Source organism: Paroedura picta, chromosome 12 (genome assembly GCF_049243985.1).
Source record: "Paroedura picta isolate Pp20150507F chromosome 12, Ppicta_v3.0, whole genome shotgun sequence".
NCBI classification, from domain to species: Eukaryota; Metazoa; Chordata; class Lepidosauria; order Squamata; family Gekkonidae; genus Paroedura; species Paroedura picta.
In genome coordinates, this window is record NC_135380.1 from 43,335,758 (window position 1) to 43,353,847 (window position 18,090).

At 47.4% G+C, this 18,090-nt stretch overlaps 1 protein-coding gene across 1 annotated transcript in view; it reads left to right on the forward strand.

Annotated features, from left to right (window-relative positions):
• AGPAT2 (1-acylglycerol-3-phosphate O-acyltransferase 2) overlaps positions 1-18,090 on the forward strand; it is a 28,673-nt gene that overhangs the window by 7,541 nt on the left and 3,042 nt on the right. The window contains exons 2-4 of the mRNA XM_077305442.1: positions 7,425-7,558; positions 9,345-9,520; positions 16,953-17,048. Of these exons, the coding sequence (XP_077161557.1) occupies positions 7,425-7,558; positions 9,345-9,520; positions 16,953-17,048 (406 nt within the window). The remainder of the gene's footprint in view (positions 1-7,424; positions 7,559-9,344; positions 9,521-16,952; positions 17,049-18,090) is intronic.

Below are 18,090 nucleotides of genomic sequence, written 5' to 3' on the forward strand. Positions count from 1 at the left end.
CACTCCACAGGTCCTGGCAGGTGGCTAGGAGGCATGGAGGGATTTTTTTTTTGAGGGGGGGGGGTGTTTCAGCCAGTGAGATCTCCCCTCTGCTGTGCTGTTTCCAACTTCCCTCTCAACAGAGCTCGAACCTTGGCTCTGGGTGTAGTCGGCTAGTTGGATCTTTCTTTGCCATGACAAAACACTGTCTGCTGGGTGGGCCTCATTTCAGGATTGGGAGGGGATGTCAAGGCAGCATTGTGAGAGCAGGACTGGGACAGAGGGCCAAATGATGCCAGCACTCTTGGAGGAGGGAGCAGGGACACATCGCCAGTAAGCCACCGTCCGGCACCTCCAAGCCCAGGTGAGGGAGCTGGCTTGCTGGGGGCCATATCCTGTGTGGGCTTGATTTATGTCATTCTTCCAGGGGCTTGTGACAGATCATAGAATCATAAGAGTTGGAAGGGACCTCATGAGTCATCTAGTCCAACCCCCTGCACTATGCAGGACACTCACATTCCAATTGCTTATCTACTGTAACCTACCACCCCTCTGTCTTCACAGAATCAGCTTCTCCGTCAGATGGCTATCTAGCCTCTGCTTAAAAATTTCCAAAGATGGAGAACCCACCACCTCCCGAGGAAGCCTGTTCCTCTGAGAAACCGCTCTGTCAGGAACGTCTCCCGGATGTTTAGACGGAATTTCTTTTGAATAATTTGATCGTTCTGGTCTGTCCCTCTGGGGCGAGAGAGAACAATTCTGCTCCATCCTCTATATTAGCGATCCCCGACCTGTGGGCAGCGGACCACATGTGGTCCGTCAACTAATTGGAGGTGGGCCGTGAAGGACGCCTTCTCCTCCCCCTGGCCCTTTCCTTCATCCCCCCCCTTTACAACACACTTCGGGTGTCATTGTCTCCCATCACTCCCAGATGGGACTATCTCGTTGCAGAGAAACAAGCTCAGGGTTCCCATTGTTTTGTCATTGTCATGAGTTAAAGTTTCCATGAAAATAAAATGTTCCTTATGTTCATTGTTGTGGCGTGTCTGTATCTTATTTTGAAGGGATGTTTAAACATTACCATAGCGATCAGAGAGCGTTAGGGCAGTGGTTGAGAGTAGAGGAGTAAACTACCCCCCCCAACCGGGCCTCAGTAAAAGGCGTTGTGTGGTCCCCAGTGATAAAAAGGTTGGGGACCACTGTTCTATATGGCACCCTTTTAAATACTTGAGGAGATGACAGGGAGTGAGCCAACACGGTCAGCAGGATAGGAGGGGCGGTCAGTAAGTCATGCAATGGTCCTAGGGTTGACAAGATCTGAAACAAAGCAGAAATCGGAGAGAAAGCCAAAACGAAGCCTAAGTGACACATTCGAGTGATGCAGAAACTGCATAGCGGGAGAAGACGTCCTTAAAGACGTCTTTAGGGACGGGCTTGGAATCTAGTTATAAATAATTATAAAAAAGCATATGGGCAATATAGAGAGAGTGTAGAGGAGAACAGAGAGGAAGATCCGGGGCCTGGGGACCAAACTCTGTGGGGAAAGGCTGAGGGACTTGGGAATGTTCAGTCTGGAGAAGAGGAGGTTGAGAGGGGACGGGATGGCTGTCTTGATGTTTCTGAAAGGTTGTCACTTGGAGGGCAGGGAGCAGTTCCTGTTGGCAGCAGAAGAGAGGACCCACAGTAATGGCTTCATGGAGAATGGTACTGGTATCAAGAGAAAATGTCCACAGAGTAGTTCCGTAGTGTAATGGGCTGCCTCAGGAGGTGGTGAGCTCCCTCTCACTGACAGCCTTCAAGTAGCAGCTGGACAGATCCTTATCAAGGATGCTTTTGGCCAGGGGTAGTCAAACTGCGGCCCTCCAGATGTCCATGGACTACAATTCCCAGGAGCCCCTGCCAGCATTCGCTGGCAGGGGCTCCTGGGAATTGTAGTCCATGGACATCTGGAGGGCCACAGTTTGACTACCCCTGCTTTAGGCTGATCCTGCATTGGACGGGGTTGTGCTAGATGGCCTGCATGGCCCCTTCCCACTCCAGGATTCTAACTTTCACATCCATAAATCGCAATGGGGAATACTGTGCTATGAATTAACTTGATCTTGGTCACCAGTGTTGCATCCTTACTCTTAAGCATCTTTTCTTGTTCTTTGATTTGCTGCCCTTCGCAGTCTCAGTCTTTTCCTGTCTCAGTCTCTTTGGGTGAGTCAAGGAGTCACAGAACGGAATATTTTGAACAATTTCAGTTCTTTCACGTTGACCTTGAAGTTATGGAATTCCCAACTAGTCATTACTGCTGTCGTTTTGATGTTCCGCTGTAACCCTGCTTTGGCACCTTCTGTTTTAACCTTCAGCTGCAGGCCTTTCAAGCCTCCTCTATTATCTGCCAGTAACGTGGTGTCATCTGCATGTCTCAAATTACTAGTGTTCCTCCCACCGGTTTTCACTCCACCTTAATCTAAATCCAATCCAGGTCTCCTTAGCATATGTTCTGCATAGAGATCAAAGAGAGAGAGTGATAACATACTTCTTTGTGTAACAGCTTTGACAATTAGAAACCATTCTGTGACTCCATATTCTATCCTAACAGTAGCCTCTTGTCCAGAGCATAAAACAATCAGATGCTGTGGGGCACCCGTTTATTTAAATCGGCAGTCAAAAAATTTGCTGTAATCTATGTAGCGCAAGCCAGTTTGATGGAGTGGCTAGGAGTCCGGACTTCTAATCTTCTAATCGATTCTGCACTCCCCCACATGCAGCCAGCTGGGTGAACTTGATAAAAGTGTTCTGACCAAGCAGTGATATCAGGGCTCTCTCAGCCTCACCCACCTCACAGGGTGTCTGTTGTAGAGAAAGGAAAGGGAAGGTGACTGTAAGCCGCTTTGAGCCTCCTTCTGATAGAGAAAAGTGGCATATAAGAACCAACTCTTCTTTTTCTTTGGAAATGCTTTTGTGTGCCCCAGCGTAACTTTGCAATCTGACCTCTAGAGCCTCTTACTTTTCTGATTTGAATGATTAGCCGTGTTGGTGTGTAGTAGCACAATAAAATCTGAGTCCAGTAGTACCTTTAAGACCAAGAAAGATTTATTCAAGGCGTGAGCTTTCGAGTGCAAGCACTCTTCATCAGACTAAGAACTGACCATCATAACAGTAGGAATATATAAGCAAAAGTTAATCTTACTAATGTAACAGGATTAACCTTTGCTTATATATTCCTAATGTTATGATGGTCGGTTCTTAGTCTGACAAAGAGTGCTTGCACTCGGAAGCTCACACCTTGAATAAATCTTTCTTGGTCTTAAAGGTGCTACTGGATTTTATTGTGTTCCTTTTCTGAACCTAGGTTGAACATATGGCATTTCTTGTTCCATATAGTTTTTCTACGGATTTAAGTTTTTTCCTCTTTGGGGCAAATGTTTATAAGTCTGGCCAGAAACAATGGGTAGGTCAAACCCCTCCACACACATAAAAACTCTCTCTCTCCCTCTCCCCCCCTCCCCCCCCCCAGCAGGGGACAGAAGTTTGGATGACTCAAGACAAGAAAGGCTCCAGGTATAATCTCTGAGAAGGAATTCCTAGAGATCTCCAGGAAGTGGCTCTTTGACCCAGCTTGACCTGGTCAGTGAGTGGAGAAAGGGAGGTGATAAAAACTCCTGGCTGCAAGGGAGAAGGTCTCTTTGGCCAGGGAGTCCAGGGAGGGGGGGACAACTCTTATTTGAGATCCAGAGCAGGCTGCCACTGACCATGTGCTCGTCCTGGCAACTGAAGGAAACTTCAAGGTAATGGAAAGTCAGTAGAGAGCTTAACTTCTTAAGCTAAAAGAGCCTATCCTATATTTTAACATTAGATAAGGCATGCATAGTGAGAGGGACAAAGGGTTTTGCATTTTTACCCACTTCTTTTTGTTCCTTGCTGACTTCGTTGCGGTACTAAAAGTATGTTTGTAAACATTTTCTTGTTAATAAATACTTTAGAAGAAGAAGAGTTGGTTCTTATATGCTGCTTTTCTCTACCTTAAGGAGTCTCAAAGTGGCTTACAATCGCTTCCCCTTTCATCTCCCCACAACAGACACCCTGTGAGGGAGGTGAGGCTGAGAGAGCTCTGATATTACTGCTCAGTCAGAACTGGGGGGAGTATAGGGCAAAAGGCGGTCCCTCATATACGCTGGGCCCAGACCGCGGATGGCCTTGAAGGTTAAAACCAAAACCTTGAACCTAATCCAGAATATAACTGGTAACCAGTGCAGTTGTTTCAGGTCTGGCTGAATATGGGTCCTCCAAGGTGTAACTGTGAGGACCCTAGCAGCCGCATTTTGGACCAGTTGCAGTTTCTGGATCAAGCCCAGAGGCAGGCCAGCATAGAGCGAGTTACAGAAATATATTCGGGAGGTGACTGTCGCATGGATCACTGTGGCCAGGTGTTCAGTGGACAGATAGGGCGCTAGTAGCCGAGCCTGGCGAAGATGGGAAAACACCTGGCTGGCTACTTGTTTGACTTGAGCCTCGAGTATTAGTGAGGCGTCAGTGTTCACTCCCAAGTTCTTTCACTGTCTCACACTATTGAAAGGGGAGAGGGGAAGCTAGTAGTTTGGCAAGCAGCTATTCCTCCAAGGACATACCCAGCAGTGAATTGTCCCAGTGGTTCCTAAGCGCTAGGCTGCAGAAGACACAGAAGCAAGGCCTCAGAATTATAAAGGGAAGCTGGGAGTCTTGATCCTCTCAGCATGCAATTCCAGAGAGCAGATGGTGGCAGTGGATGAGAGAGAGAGTTTGAAACCTCTTGAAGTAGGTAGGGTAGAATAGGACCTGCAGGCCCATTCCCCCATCTATGGTAACAGTCTTTCCTCGCAAGAGAAATTAACGAGGTTGTCCGATTGTTGCTGTAATCTTTGACAGCTCCCTTTTCTTGGAACTGGAATGTCGTAAACTTAGGAAACACATTTGAAAAGGCCATCATATTCTTTTTAGCAAATAAATGTGGTCTCAGTTTTATATTCAGCAAAATTTTAGCCTAATGTGTGGCACTGAGAGGGATTGTGGCCATTAACATAAATTTATCTTGATGGAAGGTTGATCCCAAAGTCTACGTAATTCATAGAAATGAGAAAACTATATAAAAATGAGGGACGAAGTTTGGGGGGAGCGCAGACAGTGTTATATGTCCTTGATTGCCTTCCCTCCTGCTTTGTTTTCCTTTTCATAGATGTTATGTTTTTGATCTTGCATAGCCTGTTTCCTGCTCAGATCTGCAACTAGGGGGACTGGTGGGAGGATATAAGGTGATATAAGCATGCTAGGGCTAGGATTCCTTAGTCTTGGCATTGCATTGATGAGGTCTAGTCAAATCTTCCAATAAATTGATCTTTGCACCAAGGTAAGGTCTCTTATTGTGGCAATCGGTAGAAACCTCACAACAGGTAGCCATGGGGATTAATCTGAATCCCAGTGCCAGGAGGCAACCTCAGGAGATGGCCTTGGGCTCCATGATGTACATGTGTTGCCCTCCAGGATAGCTGGCTGGCAGCCAGTGCAGGAGGCTGGACTAGATGGGCTTTCACTGGTCTGATCCAGCAGGGCGCTTCTTATGATCTCGGAGACATGAGTCCTAGGAGAATGTTGTCAGTAAACTGCTGCTGCGTGGTCCCTTTCTGACTTTGCATTGGGCCACAAGACTTGACTCCTTGCAGCTTTGGCAGCTGCAGGAAACTGGGCAAGCAAAACCATGAAGACCTGAAGCTTTGGCCTGCAGGTGCTTTTGCTCTGGGGTGCTACAGCTACAATCTGGGGAGGGGGTTCTTTTATTACACTTCTTAGCCATCTGTGGGATAGTTCAGGTTCTTCTGTGGATCAGTTGGCTGTTTCGTGGGATTCATGCTGCTGCCACCCCAGAGCTTTGCTTGCTGGGTGTCTCCTTTCTGCCAACACACACAAGGCATATGACCATTCCAAAGAGCAGCCCAGTTTGTTTCATTTGATGGCTTGACCCAAGAGGGATGGGGGACAAGCTAAAGTCACAGAACTGTGACCCAGTCGGCCAGGGCAGGAGGAGGGGAGAAGCCAAGCAGTGGACAAGCTTGAATCTGCTTGCTGTGCTTTCTGTGCTTGGAGTGGGAGCTTGGGCAGGGTCCTCTGCCCCAGTCAGCACCTTGTGCTGCCAGCACAGATTCCTATGGGAAGCACACCTGGGGAAAGCCTAAAACTTGCTGCCAATCCAGACTGATGGCTGCTCCAGCTTGCTAGGAGGCAACTGTAGACCAGCTGAAGATTTGACCCACGTGATACTCTAGTGCCCTAGCCAGGTGGTGGAACAAGAAAGGTTCCCTGGAACCATTTATCATGACCCTGTAGGTAGGGAGAGATTCATTTGTTACAGCTCGGGGTTCATGACTGATTGCCTTAGCTATGAAGATAAAGCTAGAAAAACCTGTCATAATGATTTCTTCACATCTCACTCAGGGCCCTTGGTTACGGGTTAGGAGCCAATATATGATTTAGGCTGTCAGAGATTTCTAAATAGTAGCATGCTGTTATTGGGGGTTTAAATGCTAATATGATTATGAGCTGTTTGTTTATTATTAAATTTCTAGACTGCCCCTGTCGACACAGCCATCTAGGGGCAGTTCACAAGAATGTTGAAATACAAAACAATTTAGAATTGAAATAAATTAAAACAGTTAATTAGAATAACCGGTTAATTTATCAGTTGGTTGGTGGTTTGAACTGGTCTCAACCTTAGGTCTGGCGGAAGAGCTCCGTCTTACAGGCCCTAGGGAACTATTTTAGTTCCATTAGTGCCCTGATGTCGTCGGGGAGCTCGTTCCACCAGGCCAGGGGCCCTGGCCCTAGTCGAAGCCAGTCGGACATCCTCGGAGCCGGGCATTACCGGGCGATTTGGTGTTGCGGAGTGAAATGCCCTCCAGTTTGAAACTGGCATTACTAAGATGTCATGCTTAATTTATTGATTGTATGTGTGGTGGTGACTTTCTTGTATTTATTCGTGTGGCTGTTGGTCCAGCATGCTAAAAAAATGAAAGAGGGTATGAGGCAACTAAAAAAGCCCAACGGCCTGGGTGAGCTCTCTGACCTTCTAGCACAGGGGTAGTCAAACTGCGGCCCTCCAGATGTCCATGGACTACAATTCCCAGGAGCCCCCTGCCAGCATTCGCTGGCAGGGGGATCCTGGGAATTGTAGTCCATGGACATCTGGAGGGCCGCAGTTTGACTACCCCTGTTCTAGCAGCATGCAAGCTTGGCATTGGCTGAGACTAGTTCCTGTTTTTGCAAGGATCCAGGTTGCAGTGCTGTTATCCCTGTGGCCTGTCCAAATAGCACAGTCATGCTCATGTCCCATTAGATGTTCCTCCCTTCTTCCTGTCATCCACATATTCTTCCTGTTTCTCTCCAAGTAGGCAGGTGTGCTTGATCTGACTCTGTTCTGCCCACAGGATCATCAAGAATGTTGTCCGGAGCTTCAAATATCTGTATGGACTGCGATTTGAAGTAAAGGGCCTGGAGCACTTCGAGGTGAAGGGCCCGTGTGTCATTGTGTCCAACCACCAGAGCGTTTTGGATATGATGGGTAAGATGTTCTGGAGAGATCCCTTCTGTGTGTTTGTGGTTTTTGAATTAGTTGACATTCAAGCAAAGATTACTAAAATCAGTAAAACCATTACAACTAAACAAAACCAAAATCCTAAACAATTAAAAAGTAAGACAAAACATTCCCGGTTGTGTAAACACAACACAAAACACGGTAAAAGCAGGTAAGGTTGGCAAAGTAGCCTTTTAAAGGCAGCTGGTCTCACAATCCTTCCTAGGCACAAGGAAAACGTGTGGCAACAGAGGGTGGGCTGTGGAGAGGGCTCTCCATAGGGAGGGTGCCTTGTCTCTTGTGCTTGCATGCCTTCCTTCCAGTAAGACCGTTGTAACTGCCAGGTGTGGGGTTGCCAAGTCCAGTCTGGAAGATTTGGGAGTCCACCCACCAAAGGAGTTGTTTTCTCCAGGGGAGCTAATCCCACACTACAGTGGGCCTGGAAATGAATGGGAAGCCCTTTTCCACAGGGAGCAAGTCAACTGCTGGATTTGAGCCCTCGCTGGGCTCTCCCAAGCCCTACTGTAGCCCAAGGGAGATCTTGAAAGGACAAGGACAAAAATCCCTAACTGAAAAACGGCCCTCGCTTAAGGTAACCAAATCAGTGGAGATGAAGCCATTTCTCAGATCATGGTCTCCTTCTCTCAAGCAGCTTGAAAATTTACTGAGTCCCCCTGAAGACAGTATATATGTGAAGGGGAACATTTTCAATCGGCTCCTTCTCCATTGATTTGGTTATCCTGAAATATAAATTTTCTAATTTTGTTGATTATACTGGCTGTTTTATGCACTGAATCATTGTGTGTGTCCATCATTAAACCTCTGAAGATGACACTATTTGGGTCGAAACGCATTAGGTCTAAAGTTTACTATTGTATAGTGCATTTTATGTTTTTCTAAGAATAGCCTACGGGCTTTATGTATGTTTTTACTTTCATAATTTTATAAGTTGTGCACAGTAAATGTTTATATAATTTCATTATTCGTATTGTACAGACATCCAAACTTAAGGATCCTAACCTTTTTTCAGTTAGGTTTTTCTGTTCTTGTAATTACTGTAGCCCAGCCTGGATGCAGTCAGGGAGTGGTCCATGGCAGGGTTGGGTGCTTTGGTTGTCAAAGCGGCTATTTCAGCCTGAAGCCACGGTGCTGGCTGCATCAGGCTGGAATGGCCACTTCAGCGTCCAAAATGCCCAACCCTCTAGTCCATGGTGACATCTTGCCTCTCATTAAAGGACCAAATTTGTTGTGGGCTGGACAGGGACTTGGGCCTCTGTTTGGAAGTACAGGCCTGATCTAGGCCAAGCTGCCTCCCCAAGACCCTGCTTGACCCTGTCAACCAGAAACAAAAACAAAGAGAACAAAGGGCAAGCCTAAACAGATAGCTAAAAAGCCCAATGTTTAGAAAGTCCAATTATAAATATGTATTATACAACCATTATAAAGCTTTAATGCCCACTACAACCTTGTTAAATAATTCTACACCAACAATACAATTCTAAAAATCCAAATTATACAAAAAATTGTACCTCACAATGAGGTACAGATATCAACCAGCAGACCAAGAGCTTCCGAATAAGTTTGAATTCAGTGCCTGCCTTTTTGCGCCAGGCTTCTCCTGTGGTTGACTCTGAGCAAGTGACCCCCACAGAGGTTTCTGTCCAGTCCTGCTGTCCATGGTCTTCTCTGCTGGGCAGTGAGATGAAGAAGAGCTGCCTTTCCTGGCCACGTGTCCTCCAGAGCCAGCCTTGCTTGTTTTCCCTGTCTTCTGTAGGGCTGATGGAGATCCTGCCAGATCGCTGTGTCCAGATTGGCAAGCGAGAGCTGCTCTACTTTGGCTCTGTGGGCCTCATCATGTACCTGGGTGGGGTCATCTTCATCAACAGGAAGAGCACCAGCAATGCCAAATCTGTGATGTCCGGGGTTGGCCAAGTCATGACCAAGGACAATGTAAGTGAGATTGGAGGGGAGACCTCAGGGGAGGGGTTGTTTTGCTAGTTCCCCACGTTCTTGGCTCATAGTCTGTTTCTGAAGGATCCCTTTCAGTCACATGGTGTTAGCGCACGTAGCAGTCAGCGCGGCACCGCGGGGGGGGAGGCGCCGGTGCGGTGCATTGACTGGTGTGCCAGCCAGTGCCCGCACCTCCCCCCCCCGGTGGTGCGGGGCTGGCTGCTATGGGGGGAACGGCTGCTTTGGTGGCCGGATCGCACAACCCTAATGGAGACTGAAAGGTGGTAAAAAATATGATTGGCTCCCACACTAATGAAAAGAATCCAAGTATATCTCTTGGAGCCCCCTATTAAAATATTTATTCTTCAAAATGCTACCCATGTAGAAGCCCTCACTGTGCCTGTGTCCCACGTGTCTCATATCTTTTATTTGGTCATTCATCCATGTGTCAGAATGTTTTGGCTTTGTGCAATGGAGTGTGATATACATGGATGTTTTATATGTGCACATGTATTGTAATAAATATTTGCATTTTGATTTTTTAAATACTTATATCTATTCTGCTGCTGCTCAACCTTTTAGGTTCCTAACTTGTGCATACAAAGGTTACTTTGTTCCTTCTTTTATTTCATTTCTCAAGAACAAATTCTGTCAGACTGACCTTATCTCTTTTTTTTTTTTTTTGAGAATGCTACTACCTTGCTAGATCATGGGAATGCTGTGGACATAGTTTATCTTGATTTCAGTAAGGTTTTTAATAAAGTTCCACATGATATTCTTATTGACAAGTTGCAGTTGGCTTGTAGCTGAATTTGAATCAGGTTCCTCATTTTACAGAAGCTTGCTTAATTTCAAAAAAGATCTTGTAGAAGAAGAGTTGTTTTTTTCTGTGCTCCTTTTCCCTACTGGGAGTCTCACAGCAGCTTACAATCTCCTTCCCTTTCCTCTCCCCACAACAGACACCCTGTGAGGGAGGTGAGGCTGAGAGAGCCCTGATATTACTGCTCGGTAAGAACAGCTTTATCAGTGCCGTGACTAGCCCAAGGTCACCCAGCTGGCTGTATGTGGGGGAGCATAGAATCAAATCCAGCTCACCAGATTAGAAGCCACTGCTCTTAGCCACTACACCAAGCTGTCTGTCTTGTACCATGCAACAAGGGATACCAAACACTTGGACTTACAAATTGCATCAGCAAGGGTCTTAGCTTCAATCTGTGAAGTATTGCCAGATAAAGCTTTTAGGCTTGTGTCATCAAAGATCATACAAAGATATTATCTCAGTGGTTTCAAAGTATCAGACACTCCCATCTTGTTTGACTCAATGGCTTAACAGTTTGCCTGATAAATGGCTAGTTAGAATTTGCCAACGTTGACTCAATCAGAGAAATAATTACACATCTGTTGAGCCAAACTGAAGAAACTAGTTGCTTCCACTCAATCATTACTCAATAATTACTCCAACTAGCCCATTTATGGTACAGTTTTCTGGTATTTCTTTTAGCTATCTATAACTGTTCCACGGGAGCAGTATAAATAAAAGGCTAAGGGGGATAGGGGTGGTCCATGTCCCTGATGGGCAAGAGGCCGAAGCGCAATTGGCCCCTCCGCTTGTCAGTCAGAAGGCAAGGCGCCAGCGCAGCTGGCAATTGGCTCCTTGCCCTTGGACTGACGAGTCGGGAGGCACGTCTTTCAACCCGCCCCCCTCCCACACTCGACTTCGCCCGGCAGCCGCCATTATGCAGCTGCCCGCCTACAAGGTAGGTCTCAGCCCCATGCCCTGGAGGAACCGTCCCATCCCCGTCCCCCTCCCCGACGATACCCCGCCCTCCCCCAGCCCCAGGGAGCATGCCGCACGCGTTACTGACGCGGTAGCCGTGCTTGCCAGGGCGGGGGAACCCTCCCGCACCCCTCCCTCACAAACCCACTCCCTCCTGCGGACCCAGGGAGTATGCTGCTCGCATTGCTGACGCAGCGCCTGTACTTCCCAGGCCGGGTGAACCCTCCCGCTCCCCTCCCCCAGTATCCCACCCCCTACCGCGGACCTGGGGAGTGGGAGGAGGCAGTGGGCACAGGATATGGAAATCTTTGCTGTAAGATTTAATTATATTCTATAGCACATGTTTATCTTATCTTAAAATAAAATCAATAAGTAGTCAATTGCAGCCTGTGCCTGTATCTGCACATTGCCCATTAACACATCTTTGGCTTGGTGCAGCAGATTGATTTATTGAAAGTAATGCAAGTACGTTGCCAAGACTGGCTTGTGCTGATTAAACCTGGCTTATATCCCCATTCCCACACCACAATCCAGTTTTAGGTGGGAAAACCTCAAAAGACACAACAAAGGGAAGTTGTGAGAATCAACGGTGTGGGACTCTTCTTCGTTCACTTCAAGAAAAGAAAACCTTCCTTAGAAAAAAATTATTTATTAGAGCAAAGCAAGTCGCTGCACTTAAGGCATAGTTAGAACTGACATAATGATTGCCAGTGGACACCTAGGGGCTTCAGGGAGGTGCCCCCCTTCCTGGGAACATAAAACAGATATCATGGCAAGGAAGTCACAATATCTTGATAACAACTATGGGTGAGAAAACGACAGGAAGAAGGGAGACCAAATGGACATGGGAGGAGGGAGGTGAGGAATGTTAGGGCATCTGGCATGCTTGGAGACTTCAAAGGGAATTGGTTCTTGGGTGTCAGCTAGGCCTAGGCATGGTAAAGTAATAAATCTGAACAGGACTACAGACTTCTAAATCATGGCAGAAAAACATGCTGGTTTCTGACAAATGGGTCCTGTCAAGGACATAGCACTGTCCAAGTCAGCATTTGTGTGTGTGTGTGTGTGTGTGTGTGTGTGTGTGTGTGTGTGTGAAAGCAGGCAGGAAAAATCACCTTGGTGGTGAAGCAATAAACAAGGAAGAGGGGCGCCAGCATATCAAACGGATAAACAAATCAAAGGCTAATACTACATCCCCCCATGTGATCTATGGCAGATAAAAAACACAATCTGACATTGCCCTTGGTGGCCGCCTAGTTGGCCTAATGGTAGCTCTGCCCAAGGCCTGTTGGATTCCTAGATGCTCTGAGGGACCCAATGCCTCCCAGTGACTCGATGGCAGCTTTGGTGGTGGACTGGCAGTCCCACCTCTCGGCCGCTATCGACAAAATTGCCCCTATGTCCTAGAATCATATAATAATAGATTTGGAAGGGACCTCCTGGGTCATCTAGTCCAACCACCCGCAATGCAGGACACTCACAACCTTATTGCTCGTCCACCGTAACCTTCTACCCCCTTGGAACAGAATCAGCCTCTCTGTCCATCATTCTGGGGCAAGAGAGAACAACTCTATTGCATCATCTATATGGCAGCCTTTTAAATACTTGAAGATGGTTATCAGATCCCCTCTCAGTTGTCTCCTCTCTAGGCTAAACAGACCAAGCTCCCCCAGCCTTTCCTCATACGTCTTGGTCTCCAAAAACCTCACCATCTTTGTTGCCCTCCTCTGGACACACTCCAGTTTGTCTACATCCCTCTTCAACTGGGGTGCCCAAAACTGAACACAGTACTCCAGGTGAGGCCGAACCAGAGCAGAGTAAAGCGGTACCATCTCCTCCCGTGATCTGGACACGATACTCTGTTTGATACAGCCCAAAATCCCATTTGCCTTTTTAGCCACTGAGTCACACTGCTGACTCATGTTCAATGTATGGTCTACCAAGACTCCTAGATCATTTTCACACATGCTACTGCCAAGACAAGCCTCCCCCATCCTATATTGGTGTCTATGGTTTTTCTTCCCTAAATGCAGGACTTTACATTTGTCCCTATTGAACTTCATTTTATTCAGTTTAGCCCACTTCTTGAGCCTATCAAGATCATCCTGTATCCTGATTCTGTCTTCTGTTGTGTTTGCTACCCCTCCCAGTTTAGTATTGTCTGCAAATTTTATAAGTATCCCCTCTAATCCCTCATCCAACTCTATCTTCTGGGGTGTTTGCTACTCCTCTGAATTTGGTGTCGTCTGCAAATTTAATGAGGAGTCCCTTCACCCTCTCATCCAGGTCATTGATAAAAATGTTGAAAACTACCGGACCCAGTACCCATTTCATCTCACTACTCCCCCCCCCCCCCATATGATCAAATGCCGGTGACGTCCACATCCACGTTCATATTTAAAAAAAAAAACACCTGCTGTCTTATACTGTTTTGGTATTATTTTAAAATGCACTTTTTTAGGGGCCATGAAGTTGGAAAAGCAGGAAAGGGAACAAACCAAAAGTGGAGTTTTGTTTTTGGAGGAAAGGAGTTGAGAAATCCCCCTTTACATTTGAAAATTCTGCCTCAATCTCTGCCTACCAGCAACCTGAATGTTAAGCAGCAGGGAACTGTGCTTGTCCAGTGGATGAGGGATAGACACTGTGCATTCTCAAAATCATGTTTTGTTCTTGCACTCAGCCCTAGTGTTGGCCGTAAGGCTGCTGGGCTAAGCACAGGAGATGTCTTGGTCTAAATGGGGACTAATTCCCGAGTGGTAGAGCCATGTGAGGGTTTTATGCACCTAAGACTATCATCATATTTAAGAGACTGCTTTGTCAAATGCATTAAGTGCATCTTCAGTTAGCAGTTATGGAGATAAACTGAAAAGGACAGGTGAAATACTATAAAAGAGGTACAACAAAATTTGAATCCAATTTCACTTTAAGGCCAACAAAGATATATTCAAGGTGTGAATTTTCGAGTGCATGCACTGTTCCTTGTTGGAGGGAAAATGCATGTTCTCGAAAGCTCCCGCCTTGAATAAATCTTTGTGGGTTATAAAGGTGCTATTGGACCCAAATTCTGTTGTGCTACTTCAGACCAACACCGCTACCCACCTGAATCTATCATAAAAGAGATAGTTTGTGACATTTCTGTTCAGTACTCAAAATACCCATTCTCCTCAGTCGTTAACATCTGTTTAAGCCACAGTTGTTACAATTATTCATGTTAATGTTTGCTTTTTGAGGTGCCACAAAACCCCTCTAAGGTTTATAAAGGAAGGAGAGCAATTGTAACATCTATTGAAATGTATTCTGCCCTGGAGTTACTGTCCCTTGCAGTGAATTATTGATGTGGGACACATCTGGTGTGCCTCGTCAAACAGAAATGAATACGGATGTGATGTCTGTAGTCCCGCCCGCGGAGTGTGCTAGAAGATTAGGAGGGCCCAGCCAGTGACTGCGCTGGCCCTGGGGCCTAGGCAGCCGGTGTGTGACCTGTGGGGACCCAAGGCAGCAGCAGAGGAGCAGGTGAACAGGGAGGGGAAGGGGGGGGGAAGGGAGTGTTTGTTTGTGTGTTACCTTGGGAGGGAGAGAAGGAGGTTGAGAAAACCACAGATAAAGTGGGAAATGGGAGTGGGAGTGGGGAAGGGAGTTGGTGTGTGTGTTTGCGAGTGAGGGAGGGGGGAAGAACCAAGGAGGTGGTTGGAAAACCAGCAGGTAAGGGGGGGGAGGGAAGGGAGTCTATGTGTGTCTTTATGTGTATGTATGTTTGCAAGGGTGGGAGGAGGCCCTAACCAAGTAGCCCCAGAGCAGGTATGTCTTCCACATACTCAGCGTCAGACTGTCAGTAGATTTTTTAAGTACAATCCGTTGAATGTTAGGAAGATAAAAGAAAAGTAAATACCTGGAAGCTGTCGGTTATTTTCCATGGACCCATCCTGCACTGTTTGGCTTGGGCTGGTCCAGCTGAGGAACCAAAAAGTTCAGCCAGTGGTTAAAACTGACAAGTGGATGGACAACAACACTTTATTTACAGTCATTTTGACCAGAACAATAAACACTGGGATATCAAAACAGTAGAATGGTGATTAAAAGCATAAGGGAAAATGTTAAGAATCATAAAATCACAATTTAGACAGTGATCTATATAAACTTTATAAACATACTAGGGGCAAAGCCCGTTGTCTCCAAGAATACAACGGGCGCTAGAGCTTGGCAGTGGGAAGAGGAAGAGGAGGAGTTGTCCAGTCTGTAAGGGCATGGGGTTGAATGTTGAGGCCTACTGCACAGGGTTGTTGTGCAGATGAAACAGGAGACAAAAGAGCCAATTTCCTCTGCAGAATAACGCTGTGCAGTGGCCTCAAACCTGCAGAGAGTTGCAAAGAAGAAAGACACGTGGCTTGGCTGTGTCTAACCCCCGGCCAGAGCAGTATTTTAAGTGAGAAGGGGCTTTTCTGTGGCCTCCCTCTCAGCCAACTGTTTGGCAGAAGGGGAAATCCCCCCCCCCTCAAAAGGAAGGCCCTCAGGCTCCCCTGCGTTGCTCTTGGAAAGGCCTCCTCCCCTCAGTCAGGGGCTGTCAGAGGCTCCTTCGCAGAAGGCCTGAAGGGGGGAGGGGGAGCACTCACCAGCCTCCTGCCAGCTCTGTCAGGTTCTGAGGCAATTTGCAGTTGGACATGGCAGGGCAGCCTTGGGGCGAAAAGGGCTGGTGCAGCCTCTGTTCTCATCCCCCTTGGCAGCCCTGCTGACCTCCTCTCCCTTTGGTGGTCAGGAACAGACTGGCAGCTGGGCTGGGTGAATGAAATTTTGGTCTGTCCTGGTGAAGGGCCAATAGGAAGGCACTTTGTGCGCCTCCCCATTGGCTGGTTGGCCCTGGATGGACACTTGGAGAGCCCAATCAGGAGCTGCTTCGCGGCTCCTGATTGGGCCCTCTGAGTTTTTATCCTGGACAGGGCCCGCCCTAACTCCTCTCAAGGTGGCCTTACTCTTTTATTTAACCGCAGGAGCGGTTAAAGATGCTAAAGAATTTTCCCTATGAAACTTTTGTGCAATTTAATGATGGCAGCACAGAATTTGGTGGTACGGGGGGGGGGGTTGGGGTTTTCATAATTTAAAAATTCCTTTACTTTTTCTTTTGCTCCTAGGCCTAAGTAATCTCATGTATTGTTTTGTCACCTAACATATCATATATGGGACAGTGGGATAGAAAATGCTCCCTTGTCTCAACCTGATTTCTGGGGCAGGGGCACAGTCTCTGAGGAAGGGGGATTTTTTAATATCAGCCCTCTAGTACTGCTGTGGGCAAGGCTGAGCCCCTAGCAAGCGTGAAAGGTCTTCTCTGTTTACTGTTCCCAAGGAAAATCAGAGTCCAGTAGCACCTTTAAGGCCAACAAAGATTTATTCAAGGCGTGAGCTTTCGAATGCAAGAACACGTCCTCCAGGGGAGGGAATCACTTACCTCCTTGCAGACCTATATCTCCATCGACATCTCCAACTTTTCTGGTTTTGATGTCTCAATCATGATGATGGAAAACTGTTTTCAAGAGTAATGAGGGGCACTCTGCCGAGAGGCACACAGCAGCCTGGCCCAGCCTGGTGAGAGGCCAGTTCAGGTTCTGGCAGCAGGAGCAACTGCAGCTTCTTGACATGAGCTCTTCCCTTTTCCATGGGCAGGTGAAAGTCTGGATCTACCCAGAGGGCACAAGAAATGGGAATGGGGATCTCTTGCCATTCAAGAAGGGAGCATTCCATCTGGCTATTCAAACACAGGTAATGAGAAGGGTCTGGGAAGGCCAGAAATCCCATTAGACCAGGGGTAGTCAAACTGCGGCCCTCCAGATGTCCATGGACTACAATTCCCAGAAGCTCCTGCCAGCGAATGCTGGCAGGGGCTTCTGGGAATTGTAGTCCATGGACATCTGGAGGGCCGCAGTTTGACTACCCCTGCATTAGACCTTCACCCTACCAATAGCTGTCCATGCAGTGGAAGGAAGGGGGGGAAGTTTTCAAAGTGAGCAAAAATATCCAATTCCTTCTCCCCAGTCCTCCAGTTGTAATATTAAGGCTCCCTGCCCATTCCTTCTCAGCTGGGCAGGACAAGTGTGGGTAGGCTCAGGGAGGCCACTCGATACAGTACCTGGGGGGCACCTCAAGTTACAGTCCGGCCTTTGTGCTAGCGATGAGGAGGGAGAGTCGCATCCCTTTGGAGGAGAGATCACAGCACGGGGCAAGGGTGGGGGGGCTCTGCATGTGATCTCCAGTGCACCGGGCACTCATTTCTTCCACTCGCCCCCTCACACCACATCTGGTATTTGGAGGGAACTTGCCTCTAAAGATGAAATTTCTCTTTGACTAACAGCAAATGATAGACAGATTTACAGCAAAATAAAGGCCTGTCTCTTTGTGTGGCCCTCAAAGCAGAGGGGATGCATGACCTTGAGGCAGTCACCTTGGCAAAATAGGCCAAGCACAAGGGTTGGGTGGTTCTGCGCTGAAGCAGCTGTTTGCTCCTGATGCGGCCAGTGCTGCGGTGCGCCGCTTTGGGCAATGAAGCACCCAACCCTAGTACAGATGGCTGCCTTTTGTCGTCTCTAATGCTGCTACTAGTCAAACTAATTGCAGAGGAAAGTTCACATCCAGGGGCACTTCTGAAGACCAACAGAGTTTTGTTCAAGGTATGAGCTTCATTGGCAGGCACACGACTTGAGATACATGGGAATGGAAGCTCGGTGTATCTGCAGAAGTAGGCATGTGCACAAAAACCTGATACTTTGAATAAAACTTTGTTGGTCTTCAAGATGCCTGGCTGGAC